The following is a 16,831-nucleotide window of genomic DNA, read 5'->3' as shown; positions in this document are numbered from 1 at the left end:
TTTCACCAGTTTGGTTGGTTCCGAATTTGCACCAATAATTTGCATCATTTATCTTAAGTGCGCTTTTCACTAACACAGTTGACTCGGCCATTATAGAGGTAGACGGCGACACGGCCGCCACCTATCACGTTGACCTATCAGAAAGCTTGATGAGGTGTGGATACTTAGTTGATCTCTGACTACCCCAATTGGATTATAGTCATGAGGTTATGTTATGTTGTGTAATATTATAATTAGCAGCTACACTGTTAGTATTTCCTTCTTCATCTATCGTGTCAGCTGTTTTGTGAGGTGGATTACCAACCTCATCAACCCTGGTGTCAGGGTTATTACTGAGCCTCCAAAGACTCCTGACATGACTCATACATCGACTACGTACATACATCAGTAAGTAGATAGTAACCGTTACCAACGGCTTATCACACCTTTCCAAGCAAAGATCATCTTTCTTTCGGACAATCTGGTGATCAACCTGTAATAAATCCTAACTTCTCCAAAAAATCCTAACGTGCTAATAAACTAGGGATCGCAAAGTGGTTTTTGTGATATGTCCTTTCGGGATTCGAAGCTGGGACGTCTAGAACTGCCCTGGTAAAAGTCCTATGTTGTTCCTTCACTCCTAGTGGAGCAGTGAAAAGGAGAAAGTGAATCCCTCCCTGGCAGATGTTACACAAACAAACCGATACTATCTCGCAGTACATTTGTCATTCTATACAACAATGTTTGCGCATATTTTGCGCTTTTTGCAACGCGTACGAATATGGTAAAAAAACGAATATACTTAGTAAGTTACAAATACATGTTATTTATAATTCAGGGTATGCCGCAGAAAAATAGAGGAAAGATACGAGTATACTTGTCGAATCGTCGAAAGAGTTACAAATTGGACTCGGTACTGGAGTCACATAACACAGCATTACAGGATTCACTATGTAGACTTTAAATCCCATGTAAAAGGGGGCGAGTCCATTGCCACACACACAAATGGCACAAATCTTAGAAATCCCGAGTCTGATGGTGATGAATTAGCAGCAGCTTGGTAGTTCTTCGAACACCAGTGGTCAACTTCATTACCGTTAACGCAAAAATATCCTACAACCTTTGGGTCTTTTTGAAAATATCCAGTTGGAACTTTTGTAAGTTGGCGACCAACTTATACACTATACAGCCATACAAGTAGGTATGGGTGTTAGTGACACCGTAACGAATACCGAGCGGGTTGATTCAGACCATGATTCTGAGTTGATATCAAGTGGAATTTCCTGTCGGAAAATTCATGACAATTTTAGTGTTTTTTTATTTATTTAATTATTTTCAGTTCCATACTTGTGCGACGGAAAATTCCACTTGATATCAACTCAGAATCATGATCTGAAACACTCCTCAAAGTTTTCGTTACGATGTCACTAACACCCTGTATGGTAGGTAATAATTATTTATTAGTGTACCTTTTCCTTTCAATGTAATTCTGAATTAAAATTCTGATCTCAATAATAACAAAGACACACAACTCGTTGGCTTGACAATTTTAATTAAATCCTATAAAACAGTTATTTATGGACAACCCTTTGGGGTCCGTACAATATCGATTGCAATCAAATTTCAATTTATAATAGAAATTGCCTCATATTCATTACTAACACGGGTCTAAGGGTCCCTCAATTGCTATGGCATTTAGTAGGTACAATAACCATAAATTCAAGATCAGAGAAGAAAAGGAAACTGGTTTTTTCGACGGAAAATTCCACTTGATCTTGATCTGAATCATCTCCCTCAGTATTCGTTACAATGTCACTAACACCCTGTATAAAATCCATTTCATCACCCTGTAGTGGAAACCACAAGCCTATTGCCATTAACGGGGCCAAACGGGGCCAAAACCCAAACCTCAAACTCAAATAAAAGCGTTCAAAAATCAAAGCAAATAACTTCGCGCCTAAAAAGTCAAAGTCAAAGTTCTTTATTTGTAAGAAAGGTAGGTACAAAATGATCTTATAGCTAGGATGTCCGCCATATTCGACCTTATAATTCATGTATACAAATTAAAATATAATAATATGTATATCATGCATTATCATATCACATCAATTCAATAAAATAACAAATTTAATTTCTCATAAAACAAGCATTAACAATTTATTAAATTATAGTAATATAACACTAACAATTATAAATGTTATCACAGTGCGATAATTCAATAGCTATCTTGACTCTGATAATGAAACCGATCACAAGCGCCCACAAAAGGACATAGGCCGCTGGACAGATGTTACCTTACGGGACACTAATTTATTCCCGGGACAGAGGACAATACGGTCTCAAGGGTCAACAATAAGATTTTGTTCGCAAATATTTTACCATCTCTTTTGTAGCGTTAATAAAATAAAAAGTTTTTTACGGAATGTATACTTTGCCTTACTTTACGCTCCGTGCGTAGTATGCACCACAACAACCAAAGATTTTAAAATGATCGGATCCAGAATTGTCCTATTTTATGCTCTCGTACGTAGTATCCTGGAGTTCGGCTGTCAGGTCTGGAATCCTGTCTACCAAACACACTCAGACCGTATTGAGTCCATCCAAAGATCTTTTACTCGGCACCTCGGATACAGGTCTCCAGGTATAAGCCATCGACAATCATATGACGCTCGCTTAACCTATTTTAAGATGAAGAGACTGAGTGATAGACGGAAAACTTTAGATCTGACTTTCCTTCATAATCTTGTGAATGGTAAGGCTATCAGCGAGGATATAATGTCACTGGTTGGTCTCTCGGTGCCTCGTCGCGCTGGTGGTCGTCGGGAGCATACGGACACATTCAGGGTGCCGTGGTGTAGGACTAATCTTGCCAGTAAACATTTTCTCCCAAGACTGCTCAGAACGTATAACCAATGTTGGAAGGAGTATGATCTTGACATATTTCATAACAGTTTGCCTAAATTCAAGAAACTTATTGTGCAATCATCTAGTCATGACCGTTAGTTTAACAGTTATTTTTTTTCTTGTACCTATTCTTCTTTTTTTTGTTGTTGTAGTGTTGCCTGGCTGTAACTATTCATACCTTTTGTTATTCCGTTAATTTATTTTTTATTTTTTTTTTTAAACAAATTCTACATAAGTACATGTTAATTACATAAGTTGTGCACGTCTGTAATTGGTGCAAACACTAGTACTAGCCTTAAGAAAGTTTTATTAATTGTTGTGTGTTTGTACTGTTGATGTGCCTAATAAATAAATAAAAAATAAAAAATAGTATGCCTTATTCTATGGTAACGCTGCAACTTTTTTAGTGACGTTATAAAAGTGCAGATTTTTATGCACTATAAAGTAATAAATTGGCAAATAGATGAAAGATTATAAATAAAGCGTAAAATAGAAGGCGTTAGAAAGAAATGGGGGGTAAAATGGCCACATCGAAGCAATTCATTAAAAAAGAAATCTCTCTCTCTCTATTTATGAGCTGCGCTCTTGTCGGTGGAGTAACCGCCATTCCTCTCTTCTTCCCGCCAAAATCGTAAAAAAGAAATACCTATTGTAATTTGACATTAGCGCATATATAGAAACATGTCAAATAGCAATATTGCTTTTCAGAAAAAATGCTTTAATGTTGCCTTTTTAACCCCCCTGATACGCTTCGACAGTCAAATCGAAAAGTTTAATCACCATGGCATCAACTTGGCTATATAGGTATGTTCTGGTGATGATAATTTGATGGGATGTATTTGACCTACCTACATTAGATCTCCTATTATTTTGATGTAGGCTCATACATTCTTTCTTGTGCGCGATGATGCACGAAGCGAAGCGCCAAGCCAGGTTCGCCCTGTTTACACCCCCATTCCAAAGACCAAGTATAGACTAATACTTGGTCCTTGCCCCCATTTCTTCCAGTGAGCAAACCTTATGTAAAAAAGCGTTATTACTTGAAGTTTAGCATAGAATGAGGAATAATACTCCTTTAGGCACATATTATGACCAGAGTTTGGTTTGAGTTTGGTTTGTTTGCTGCCAGTGTCCTTACTATTAACGAGTATTTACTTTTCCTTTTCCTTACCATTTCCACGTTTCCTTAACTTTAACTCCTTGTATTTGGCTAAATGCGTAGCGAAGCCATAAAAAAAAGAGCTTTTACAACGGGAACATGCCCACTTTGGAAACATTCTATTCATTCTCTATTCCCATCTAACTTCACGTAATTTTCCAAATGTACAGATTTTTACCCACTCTTGTGACTATACGCAATTATAAATCAATTACTCATAAAAAAAGACCTTTGAAAAGAAAAATAAATAAATCATATCCAGGCAAACTTCGAGATAAAGGCAGAATGATGATAAAGCCTGAGAAAGCCTGATAAATTTGTTTCCCGCTATCTCGGTAATAAATGTGCACAAATTACTCTCCCAAACGAATCTGAATTTCAAAAAACATCGCTCCTAATTGCCTACATTTATATTATTTATTTTATTTTTATTTCTTAGATAAGTAACAGAATATTTACCAGGGCGTTAGGGCTGAATTGATTATTTTAAACGTCTCACTTTCAACTTCTCTACTACGGAGCAAAGTAGCCTGAATCTATTATCCAGGTAACAATCCAACATAAATTTAATATCAGACGCTATATGGAGTCAATCGCTAAAACCGTAGCCAAAAACTAACATCCTTTCTAAAGTTAGACGGTACTTCTCTTCGGAACAGCTGTTCAACCTTTAGGTACACAACAATGGTTTGCCCGTGTATAGAGTAGGTACCTACAGTTGTCACCGTTGATAAGGCTAGGGAAAGCTTTGCTGGTAGAAACTCGTCCGTCTCCAACGCAACGTCTTGAACATACCTATCTATACATACCTACATAGATATAGAACCTATATAAGCATCTGTGCATACAATAGGTAATCATTAACGTGTAAGAAACCATTTGTTCAGCGCTTATCGATATCGGGCAAATTTCGGAGGCAATCCCCTCGCTAAGCCTAAATTCAGATAAACCTAGGCATCCTCAACCTCAGCTTCAGCGCTCCCCATTTGTTCGGTCAAGTACCTAGATACCTATCCAATTGAATAACATCTGTCCGTCATCTGGAAAATGTTATTTTTATTCACTTCTGATTTAAAAAACAGAATAGGGCAGTGAGATCGTAATTTCTCCAACTTCTCAAAGTATCTTTTTTTTAATAATTAATAATAATAATTAATTTTCTAATTTACAAGAAATATCACAGAAAAGCAAACGTGAAACGAAACGTAGGTGCAATGACAGCAGGCTGGCGGGCGGGGCTGTCAATTGCGTATTAGAGATGTACGCTGCCTCTTTTGTATCGGTATTGACAACCGATATCAAATCGATAAACTTACGATTTATGGTAAGTTGTCATTTTGAAAATAAAACTACTACCGAATTCTATTCTGATAAACCAAAAGAACTGATAATACTTATTTCTTTATTTATTTAATAAATTCTTACATGCTTATAGGTGATCGTCGTATCGATACTGTAACACGGTTATTAAAAGTATAATTAATTATTTTATTCTCAAAAATATTTCACATTTATTAAACAATCTATGTAATATTATTTCAATTACCAACATATTTGTTTTTTAAAAAATAAGCTTATTTTGATTCTACACTATTAGTCATTAGTACTGGTATCTTATATAAAAATATTTATGTGAATACTGATTTAGATTTTAAATTAGTGTTCACTTGTTTTATTACTACAGTTGGAATCGATTCAGTTTTCCATAACCGGTAAATTCAATTCAATTCATCGAATTAAAACTTGCAACCCTACAGCGCTTTTTACTTTTTTCTCTTTCCTCTTGACATTTGTTCAAGACGAACGTTTGATTATCGGCAATACACGTTTCGTGTCATAGCGACTTAAAAGTAAGTGTTTTATTAAAAATATTTATGTGAAACAATAATTTAGTGTGCCTTTTATCTGTGAAAAGTATAATTTGGTGAAAATGTGTAATATTCTCGAAGATTGAGTTGGATGTTGTACCGCCCCGCTAACTTCAGTTTCGAATGTTGTGTTCATATCTTAAGTTTCCTTTGCTTGACTGTTCTTAGAAAGCACTTAACACGATTAAAAATTACTATGGTAATCTCTTCATGCGGGTTTTATGTCAATTTTAGTGCCCAAAGAACATAAGTCTTAACCTCAAAAAGTGTAATCATTGTTTGGCATCATGTTCACACAATTTTGGCACGAGGAACAGAGTTCCTTAACTATTATTCACAACAAGTGACCAACCACGCTATATTTGTTTGATGCTTTCACGTGTTTCGCTTACCTACTTCTCAAATATACAAAACAGACAACATAGCATGGTATACATTAGTGTCACATAACCTCATTGTTTTCAAATTGCCTAAAATGTAATGTATTCATTTGAACTGTCTACCATCTTACTATTGAGTATAGCTAGAGGTATTGACCTCTAACATATTTTACCATGCTCCATGGCTAGGTAAACATCCATATTTTATCCAACCAAATCGTCGGGCAGAACTAGAATGAGCTGTCTAACTAATAAAGATGAGTGACTTATAATCTTTGACAATGCATTGATTTTGACAAGCATAATCTCTGAAACTGTGTGTATTGATTTTCCAGAATGCGTTACGTGGCCGCTTACCTATTGGCTGTGCTAGGAGGCAAGGCAGCCCCCGCGGCGGCGGACGTTGAGAAGATTCTCAGCTCCGTTGGTATCGAGGCTGATGCTGAGAAGCTGAAGAAGGTCATCTCTGAGCTCAGCGGCAAGACCATCGAGGACCTCATTGCCCAGGGTATGTGTCATAGTCTAATTAACTTATAATTTTTGGAACAATTGTCCCATTAAAACTGTAAATAAATGTGAAACTGTATGGCTTTGAGCATACAATTAATAAACAGTACAGTATACTTATGTCCCACTGCTGAGCACAGGCCTCCCCTCAATCAACTGGAGGGGGACGATTGATGAATTCAAGTTTAGTGTTCACACTCTTGCTACCTACTCCAAACTACACAGCAAGTGTAGCTTAAATGTTTCCTGTATCTTTTCAAAAAGAAAATGATGAACCACAATCTAACACCATCTTTCGACTGAATAACATTGCTGTTCACATCTAAACTGAGATCACCATGATCCTTCCAACCACAAGATGATTATGAATACCATGTTAATGTGAACCCTTCCCTCAGGCCGTGAGAAGCTGTCTTCGATGCCGTCTGGCGCCGCTGCCCCGGCCGCTGCCGCTGCTGCCGCGCCCGCCGCCGCCGCCGCTGAAGAGAAGAAGGGTAAGTTGGAATGGATGTACTAAACCAACCAAACAACCCATTTTGGCTCTAATAACATGTTTAGTGTTTGTAAAACATCAAAGTGTTGCAGACCGGGCTTTATAGAGTGAATTTCCATATGCAAGGGACAGGCTGGAAATAGTTATGGTTTTTTTAGCCTATGGTCATATGGTGTGGGAACACCAGAGGGGTTAAAATGGCCACATCAAGTTATTCATCTAAAAAAGCAATATTGCAGTTTAACATTTGTGCATATAAAAAGGAAGTGCACAATGCAAACAAATGTCAAATAGCAATATTGCTTTCTTAGATGAATTGCTTCGATGTGGCCATTTTTACCCCCCTAGTCAGGACATGAAGCGTACTCTACCACCACTGTAGAGAAAATACATCATATTCTTTTTGAACAATAAATTAAGAGATTTACTAGTAGCATTGTGAACAACATAAATTAATTATATTGTATTCTTTCATAACTATTTTACTAAATGATGATTTCAAATTACACCATCTTTCGACTGAGCGTCAGTGCTGTTAACTTTTGTAACTGAAGTTGAAATATATTCTTCACAATTTTGATAAGTGTTATTTTCGCGTCTAATATTTGTTTATTTTATAAATTTGCAGAAGAGAAGAAGGCAGAGAAGGAGGACTCAGAGTCTGATGACGACATGGGCTTCGGTCTCTTCGACTAAATGCATTTTAAAGGTAAGTTTCTAAATGTTGTACAATACAAACTACTTTATTGCATAGGAAAATAAAGACAGAGGAATAGTTTGTATAGTTTCTGAGAAAGACATTTAATAGTACCTATAAATAATTGTTAGAGTGCCAATAGTGATTTAACTGAATACTGAATATTAGGTGTAATTAATTACGCTGTTTCGCGCGACGATTAACTAAACTAGATAAGTAATCAAAACAACCTATTCTATCTATTTAAATTATACGGAATATGCGGGACCAAAATGGAATATTTCGCCAAAAACGGAAGAATATGTAATATTTGGTGCATCTCTAATAATTCGACCTGGGATAGACATTTAGGAGTTGCCGTCGCCGGACACGGCTTGGATGATGATGATGATGAGTTATTAATATTTTCTTAAAAAACAATAATGTAAAGAATTTCCAGTTGATTATTTTGTAACTCTTCATGTGAAGGGGATGTGATTATTCTATGCTTAAGTATTGTAAGGCTCTCAATCACTTGAAATATTGTTAAGTTGTAGCTGTATAAATTACCATGATGCTTCAAGTATTTATTTTTATTTGCCCACAGATAATGGCGGCGTACGCGGTCGAATTCCAATATTGGTGTAAGCGTAATTTGTCAGCGAGTATGTTTCTATGAAATATATTTGCAAAAACGTACATGAACATTTTATTTACCTTTCCCTGAACCATAATTATTGAGTATGTAAGGTTTTTTTTATACTCTGTTTGCATGCTATAAAATAACAGGAAAGCGACATCTCTTGATGTCAACCTGTACTAACTGTCATACGCGTAATCTCTAAAACATATCTGCTGTTATTAGTCGCTAGATGGCGGTGTAACAATTATGTGAATATATCAATAGATGGCGCTATCAGCGTACTAATATGTAGAAAGTTAAAAGGGTTCCACGTACATTATATTCCAATTGGGGTAGTCAGAGGTGCAACCATTACAAGATGAAGTAATCGCGCGTCACCAAGCTTTCTGTTAGACCAGCGTGATAGGTGGTGAACCGTTTCATCGTCTATAATGGTCGTGCCAACTGTGTTAAAATGAATACCTATCTCATTCGTGTAAGTTCGGTACCGGGGCTCGGTCCAGCGCTCCCCGTTCAAAAGTTCCAATAAAACATAGACTATCTTATGAAATTGTATCGGGTAGAATTGGGAAAGAGAAAAGGCCTATAATACCCAACAGTGATAGACAGAAGAGTTCCAATAATACAATCAATCTACGTGACGTGGCACGCATGGGCGCGTCCACCGCCATCCCACACCACCACATTGCAGGGCAAAGGTGTCTCCCTTCAACTCCTCCCGATCTTGAGCTTTCTCTTTCCAAGATGTCAAGTAAGCATCCTGACAAGTTGGACGCTACGCAAGGAAACTTCGAAATAAAACGCCAATTCAGTTTTAACGCAAGTCAATCTATTTCAACTTTCCTAACGCCTCTAAACCTGTCAAAGAATCCGTAACTCGTTTGACTGCTGGGCTTTCGCGGTCGTTTCGACTCATCCACGCGCTTCTTTGCTTCCGCGTCGAAGAACTTTGCATTCGCTCTGAACTTGGCGATCACCTCATCTGGACAATGGAAGCAATAGGTAAGTGAAACATACATAAACTGAACCCCCTTAGTCCTCAATGGGACGGGCAGTAGTGTTGCAGAATCAATCGATAGTCAAACTAGAAACGGCGGTCTGGAACAACGGTTCGGTAAGTGGCTGCAAGTTGTCTTCTAATTCCTCAGGGCTCTACTCTCTAATACCCTTCCCATAGATATTATTAATATCCGGGCATCTAAAGTCGGCACTCGCAAGGACATTCGTCCGGGATATGGTGGGAAACGACGTTGAGGTCCGGTGATAAGGAAGATTTGTGATTACTGCGCGCACTGTATTCTATAAGTATATTTAGGTACCTACATATAAAATTCGACGCAGGCGACGCAGTCATTCATACTGGTGCCAATTCGGTCGCTTATTTTCAGTTTGACAGCCCTTAAACTAGTGCCGTCCTTCACTTACAATATGTGCAAGAAAGATGCAGCTAATTTTAATCACCATTGTCAAGACATCATTGTCAGTGTTTTTGGTGAAATCAATGGCGTATGCATAACATAACATTAATTTTTCTTGATTACCTTGATCTACTAACCTAGTATTATAAGTTTTGTTATTAACAAATTATGAGTCCTAGTAACTTGAATAAATAATTTAATAATAATAATAAGCTCCCGTATCCCAATGGGGTAGTCATCGCAAGACGAACTAAGTACCCACACCTCACAGAGCTTTCTGCTAGACCAACGTGATAGGTGGTGAGTCGTATGTACCTAATGATCGAGCCAACTGTGTAAGCGAAAACTACACTTAAGGTAAATTAGTAACTCATTGGTGCAAGTCCAATACCGGGGTTCGAATCGAATCAGTTTGAGAAGCAAGCCGATGAACCACATACTTATTCGTATTCGTGTAATGGTGTATGTCAATGTAGAATAAGTACTCATTAACACCCACCTCTACACTCCAGCACTCTTTTCCACCTGCCCCCAGATTCGACAGGCAGGGCTTCCACAGGATAGAACTCTTCAAGGGTGTCAGTGTGGTGGTGAATTCGTATCATCTCTAGCAAGTAGCTCTTGACGAACGGTCGGCATAGCATAACGATCTTGTCAAAGAACGACGGCGCGTTCAGAATGTGCACGTACTTCAGCTTGCCTAGGAAAGCCTCCTGTAAATTAAGTAGATACCTACTGGCCCCGATTCCTGCAGACACCTCCTAATTTTAAGTTATAAGTACCCGTCGTTTTCTTATCCGTCCAAAAGGAATGGAACGACTGATTGACAACTGGGGGGTTAAAATGGCCACATCGAAGCAATTCATCTAAGAAAGCAATATTGCTATTTGACATTTGCACATATAAAAGTAAATGCGCAATTAAAACAAATGTCAAAAAACAAAATATTGCTTTTTTTAGATAAATTGCTTCGATGTGGCCATTTTAACCCGCCTATTAATATTAAAATGAATGAATAAGCCGGGCGAATAAAATAGGCATCTCGATCATAATAATAATATAATTATGTAATCCGTTTGACGTGTGCTGTCAACTAAATTCGGTCGGGATTTTAAACTTCTACCTAAAATTGATATGTGTTTCATAAATTTAATGGCTGTCGATTACCCGTCCCTTTCCGTTTCTGCGTATAAGAAAATGACAGGTATTGCATAAAATAAAATTAGATATTTAGATGGTCTGTACAGGAATCAGCACTATTGTGGATAGATATAGATATAGTTAATGCCATCTGCAGCAAATCTACAATATGTAACGTCAAAAAAAGATGCGCCAGCCCGTGAAGATAGACTTATCGGGCTGAGTGGATTTGATAGTATAATAACCGGGCCGCAACGAAGTTTACAATTACGAACGAACCTGCATATACTTGGTAAAGTTCTGGAGGCTAGAGAGGTGCATTCGGAGGAAGTGCTGGAAACCGAGGCCGGCGAGGTCGAAGACCATGACGAACCCCGGCCACGTGCCCGACTCCACCTGCCAGAGCTCCCAACCCATTATTGTTGCTCTGAAGAAGACAAAAGAACATATTTAAGTAGATGCATAATTACTACTTTCAAATAGGATGGGATAAGGAACTGTGGAAGAGGAAAGGGGAGGTCTTTGCTCAGCAGTGGGACACAATAGGCTAGAGAGAAAAAACAGAAATAAATACCATAAGCTGGACTGGAACTGTCTGTCCTCGTCAGTTTTTCTGGGAGTATTCAAGGCTAGAGTGAATAGGCATTTGCTAGGTAAACGTGATCCACCCTAGACCACATCGTCACTTAGCATCAGGTGAGATTGTGATTATTTAGAAGATATGAAGATATTAGGCAGCTAAAAATTACTGATATTAGGCAGCTAAATTGCTCAATTGTATAATATAATTTTATGTTTTTTTTAAAGACGGTCTAGGGCCCTTTGCCGAGGTTTTTCTTGCAGCTTCTTTTCCCCGGCTATACAGGTTGTGAGAAGCTGTAGTAGTTTTAGGCGGATGAGATGTTCGTTATGTAAAAATTGACGATTCAAAGTGTAACTATGTTACCTACTGAATAAAGATATTTTTGAATTTGAATTTATGGTCAAACGCGAGCATATATTACTAAAAAAAAAACAACAGCTCACGACAGTCAGAGTTCGCAACATAAATTAAGTACCCGCACCTCACCGAGCTTTCTGCTAGACCAACCCATCGTGCTAGGTACCGTATCGCCATCTATAATGGTCGAGCCAACTGTAATAAAAACTGCTTAATACCTCAATGGTGCAAGTCCGGTTCTGGGAATCGTACCGGTGCTTCCAGTTTGAGAAGCAAGCCAGTGACCCACAGGACCACAGTGATTTAAAAAAAGGAAAGCGCCTAAAATCTGTTGGTCCCCAACAATCAACAACTAATAATATTTGGTTCATTTCAAATGCCTGCTTAACGAGATTACTATTAACCAACCTGTATAAGTCTTGTAGGCAGTAGTTCTGCGGATCGCTGTCGATAGTCCTTGTGTAGAAGACAGCGTACCCATCCTTACTGGGGGTAGGCAGCGGTATCAGGAGCCTGAAACATAATCGACACAAGTCAACATAGATCATTTTCTTACACACGCACAGATACAGTCATGAGCAATATCATGTACCCACTTTAGAACCCTGTCGCACTATCATATTCGACATTTAATGAGACTTACAGTTCAATTTGTCAAAAAAGTTAATGTGACATGGTATCAAAGTGTATACATATTAATGCTCGTGACCGTACATAGCATCACGCCTGTATGCCCGAGGGGGTAGACAGAGTGTATAGTATACACACTCACTATTCGTCAGCTATGCCATACAACTACTATAACATATTAAAACATTAACAAGCACATACCTACAATATTTATTTTCGTTATTATTTTCGAACAAACTATTTCATAGTCTGCTTAGCCCGGTGGGAAATATGCGTGAGTTTATGTACGTATATGTGTATTTTCTTGCAATAAGTACGTACTTACTTATATCTAATTACCTAACTAGAAATTAAATTACATACTTATATAAAGACCATTACGTTTCACGACTTCTCGGCCTCGATGTACAATTTTATTTTATTTATTTTTTTATTGGAATAAGCGAAAATGGTGTCTTCATGATCATAGCAAGCGGAATTCCTTACTGCCTACCCTAATGGGAAATAGGCGTGATCTTAAGAATACTCACGAAGTGTTCAGAGCTCGTTCAATTCTCTCATCGAAGGCTCTATCCTTGAACAAGGAAGTCATCTCCGTCTTGAGCGTGAAGTGTGTGTCGAGCAGCCGCTTGGACGCCTCCAGGTCGCAGTCACAGCAGTGGTGGGCCAGGATCAGGTCGAGGTCTATTCATTCATAAATATATAACCCTTAAGGCTGCAGTCTCCGCAAAATTAAGACAATTATTTTCGTTTTTTTAAGACTGGGCCCTTGATTTTGTGGTTAATATGGATATGACCACCACATTGTTGAGATTGCGAGATTATTGTTACATTATAATATTGTTTTCTTATATTAAATAAAAGTAAGCTGAGAGATATCATAAGTACAATCCCACTTTTATAAATTGTTGATGTTTGTTGATCCAGACAAACAGTTAAGACAAAAATGCATAAATAAATAAAATAAAAGTGTGATAAAACATTATAAACTAAAAAACAATACAAATACGTTATATACTGGGTGTAAGTGACATCGTAACGAATACCGAGGGGGTTGATTCAGACCATGATTCTGAGTTAAAATCAAGTGGAATTTTCCGTCGCAAAATTCATGATTTTTTTTTAGTTTTTTTAAATTATTTTCAATTCTATACTTTTGCGATGGAAAATTCCACTTGATATTAACTCAGAATAATTAGATGAATCATCCCTCTCAGTATTCGTTACGATGACACTTACACCCCGTACAAGTACATACGGTAGCCATATAAGTAGGTATGGGTGTTAGTGACACCGTAACGAATACTGAGGGGGATGGTTCAGACCATGATTCTGAGTTGATATCAAGTGGAATTTCGTGTCAAAAAATTCATGAAAATTTTTCTTTTCTTTTTAATTATTTTCCAATCCATACTTTTGCGACGGAAATTTCTATTTGATATCAACTCAGAATCATGGCCTGAACCACCCCTCAAAGTTTTCGTTACGATGTTACTAACACCCTGTATATACAAATTAGCTACTAAAATAATTCACGAAATAAATATAGGTAAATGTTTAAAAAAAATGAGTATTGTGTTTCGAAATTCAAGATTTGGGAGGCATATCAATGTTCATGCAATATAAGGCAATGTCCCCATTGAGAATCGAACCCGGACCTCTAGATTGTGAGCCCAAAGGCGACGCTCAACCACTAGACCGTGTAGGCTGTTGTACGGTCACGAGTACTAATATGATACACTTTGAAACCATGTCACATTAACTTTTTTGACAGATTAAACCGTAAGTCTCATTAAATGTCAAATATGATAGTGCGACAGGGTTCTAAAGTGGGTACATGATAGTGCTCATGACTGTACGTTACTATAGTTTACCCGTTATATATTGTCCAGGTAGATGCGGCTGCGTGTCCATCCATTCTCGCAGCTTGCTGACGTCTTCCGGGGTTACTCCTGTGTTCTTCTTATACTCTTCTTCTAGAGGTATTTGCTTCACTGTATCCATCGTCCGGATAGGAATGTAACTAATGTGTATAACACAATGTACCTACACGCGATCAAACAAAATTGTTGTTGTGTCAGTTTAGGGTCCCGCTTACAATTTGGTAAAACTTTAAAAATATTTTATACTTACTGCAATGTTTTGTCTTTTCCCAACTGATTTTGTTCCGATCAATTTGTGAACACCCAGTATTTCCTTTTCGGCGGATAAGAAAATGACGGAATCGGGGCCAATATCCGGCCAAGTAGTTAATGCAATCTGCAGCAAATCTACAATAAGCCACGTCAAAAAAAAAAGAAACAAAGATAATACATACCTCAAAATTTAATTTAAAATATTGACTGCTGTTGTGAAAATTCTAATACACTTACTTATCTAAATAACATCATTTTAATGTACCACACCACCGCTTATCAGTACATAACTAACTAGTAAATTATTTAAACATCTATGAGGCATGCCTGACACGTTTGTAATGTCATCGGGTCATCGCAATTATTATTGTAACAATAATTGTTCCAATCATTGAAATAAATTAACTCAGCAACGCACCTATATCCCCGGAGGGTGGCTATAAAGTAAAGTAAGTAAAATATTTATTTCCTCTACAAATAACATTGTTCTTATGTTGCGACGCTTTTCAAAGCTTACTGCCAATCTTTCTACACGTGCGGCCTATGGGTCAACTATACGCAGAAGGCATACAGCGCGCTACGTGTGCAGTACAATGATGCGCTCAGGATACTGTTTGGACTTCCGCGATTCTGTAGCGCTTCTCTAATGTTCTATACAATAATGAGGAAGAGAGGCGCCTCGACCCTAAATCGAATGTGTACGAGTTCGAACAGTATCCTGGGTGTGCTGGTCGGCAGGTGGGACGCGCCTATGTTCGCGCGGTGGATGCGATTGCACACATCTAGCAATCGTTAAAATAATGTATCAATATCGTTAATTTATTTTGTGTCTTCTACTAACAATAGGTTAAGACTGCATTTTTTACTAACAACTATGGATTGTAAATCTGAAAATAAATGATTATTATTATTATTATTATTATACTAATTTACAATAATTTTATAACATGAACATTAGTAATATTTGTAGAGACTGGAGCCTAAACTAGGATACCCTGTGTTATTGGTCTCCAGGCCTCCACCTCCAGGGGTACGGTCATTAATTATGTTATCAATAGAGCAATACAAAGAAATTAAATAAAAAAACAATACGTAAGAGAAAAGTAATTTTAAAATAAGTACTATATTACAAAAAGGTAGTGTGAAGTGTACTTACTTACCAGTCCTGTGTAATAGTTGGCGATTTTGGAAATGACACTGTGAGTGAGCACACCCCAGACACCTCATACAAAGAACCTCGTTTTATTAAAATTACTTATTTATATAAAATCACTTAAGTACCTACCTATAATTAAAATATATAATAGAATAGAAATAGTTTATTATAAAAGGGCGCCACACACAAAAAAAAGACAACAACATCATATCAAATTTCCACTAAAACAATTACAAAAAAAGCAAGACAGATGTTTGTCGAAATGATCTGAAGAAATGAAATGATAATTTATTCATTGTTTTAAGTTTACGCGGTTATTATCATAATTAAAACACATAATAACGGGTTCTTATCGCGTTTAAATGGGGATACGAGGCTCCCATAGTCCCGTGGGGAGTCTCATATCCCCATTTAAACGCGATAAGAACCCGTTATTATGTGTTTTAATTATGATAATTTATTGTTAACCATTTTAATTACAACTACGGAACCAATAAACACCAACTTTAAAAACCTGAACACTGTTTAATTAAGATAAGATACCTAATTGTTATGAAATAATATAAATAAGTAGATAAATAGATAAATTCTTTATTTACAACCACAATACCTACGTAAACTACTAATCTGTCTACCTATATTTGATAAGGAGTGTTAAAATATTATAGATACCGGTTATAAGCACTTATATTTTATTTTTTGATGTGACTAATCAGATTTGCCGCATATAAAATTAAAGAAACGTTTATTATTAGGGACACCACATCATTGGCCACAGCATCTATCGTAGATGATTTTTGTAT

General features: G+C 37.2%; 2 protein-coding genes across 3 annotated transcripts; one reads left to right on the top strand and one right to left on the bottom strand.

The window, feature by feature from the left end:
* The first annotated feature begins 5,791 nt into the window (after positions 1–5,791).
* Positions 5,792–8,665, top strand: LOC126381658 (60S acidic ribosomal protein P2-like). The gene is made up of 5 exons (XM_050031116.1): positions 5,792–5,892; positions 6,626–6,798; positions 7,196–7,291; positions 7,919–7,999; positions 8,574–8,665. The coding sequence occupies exons 2-4, from the start codon at positions 6,627–6,629 to the stop codon at positions 7,984–7,986; spliced, it is 336 nt and encodes a 111-aa protein (XP_049887073.1). The 5' UTR covers positions 5,792–5,892; position 6,626; the 3' UTR covers positions 7,987–7,999; positions 8,574–8,665.
* Positions 8,666–9,416: 751 nt separating this feature from the next.
* Positions 9,417–15,193, bottom strand: LOC126381657 (alpha-tocopherol transfer protein-like). Of its 2 annotated transcripts, XM_050031115.1 has the most exons (8): positions 15,110–15,193; positions 14,871–15,007; positions 14,612–14,783; positions 13,268–13,421; positions 12,516–12,620; positions 11,447–11,594; positions 10,527–10,740; positions 9,417–9,591 (listed from the first exon to the last, which is right to left on the bottom strand). In XM_050031115.1, the coding sequence occupies exons 3-8, from the start codon at positions 14,739–14,741 to the stop codon at positions 9,434–9,436; spliced, it is 909 nt and encodes a 302-aa protein (XP_049887072.1). In that variant the 5' UTR covers positions 14,742–14,783; positions 14,871–15,007; positions 15,110–15,193; the 3' UTR covers positions 9,417–9,433. The 2 variants fall into 2 exon arrangements, with proteins under 2 accessions (XP_049887072.1, XP_049887071.1); XM_050031114.1 differs by lacking the exon at positions 14,871–15,007 and having other exon boundaries at positions 15,055–15,162.
* Between the last annotated feature and the right edge of the window lie 1,638 nt (positions 15,194–16,831).

The sequence above is a fragment of the Pectinophora gossypiella genome, unplaced genomic scaffold, assembly GCF_024362695.1.
Source record: "Pectinophora gossypiella unplaced genomic scaffold, ilPecGoss1.1 Pgos_75, whole genome shotgun sequence".
NCBI lineage: Eukaryota > Metazoa > Arthropoda > Insecta > Lepidoptera > Gelechiidae > Pectinophora > Pectinophora gossypiella.
Note: the sequence above shows the minus strand (reverse complement) of the source record. Positions and strands in the feature narration are given on the sequence as shown.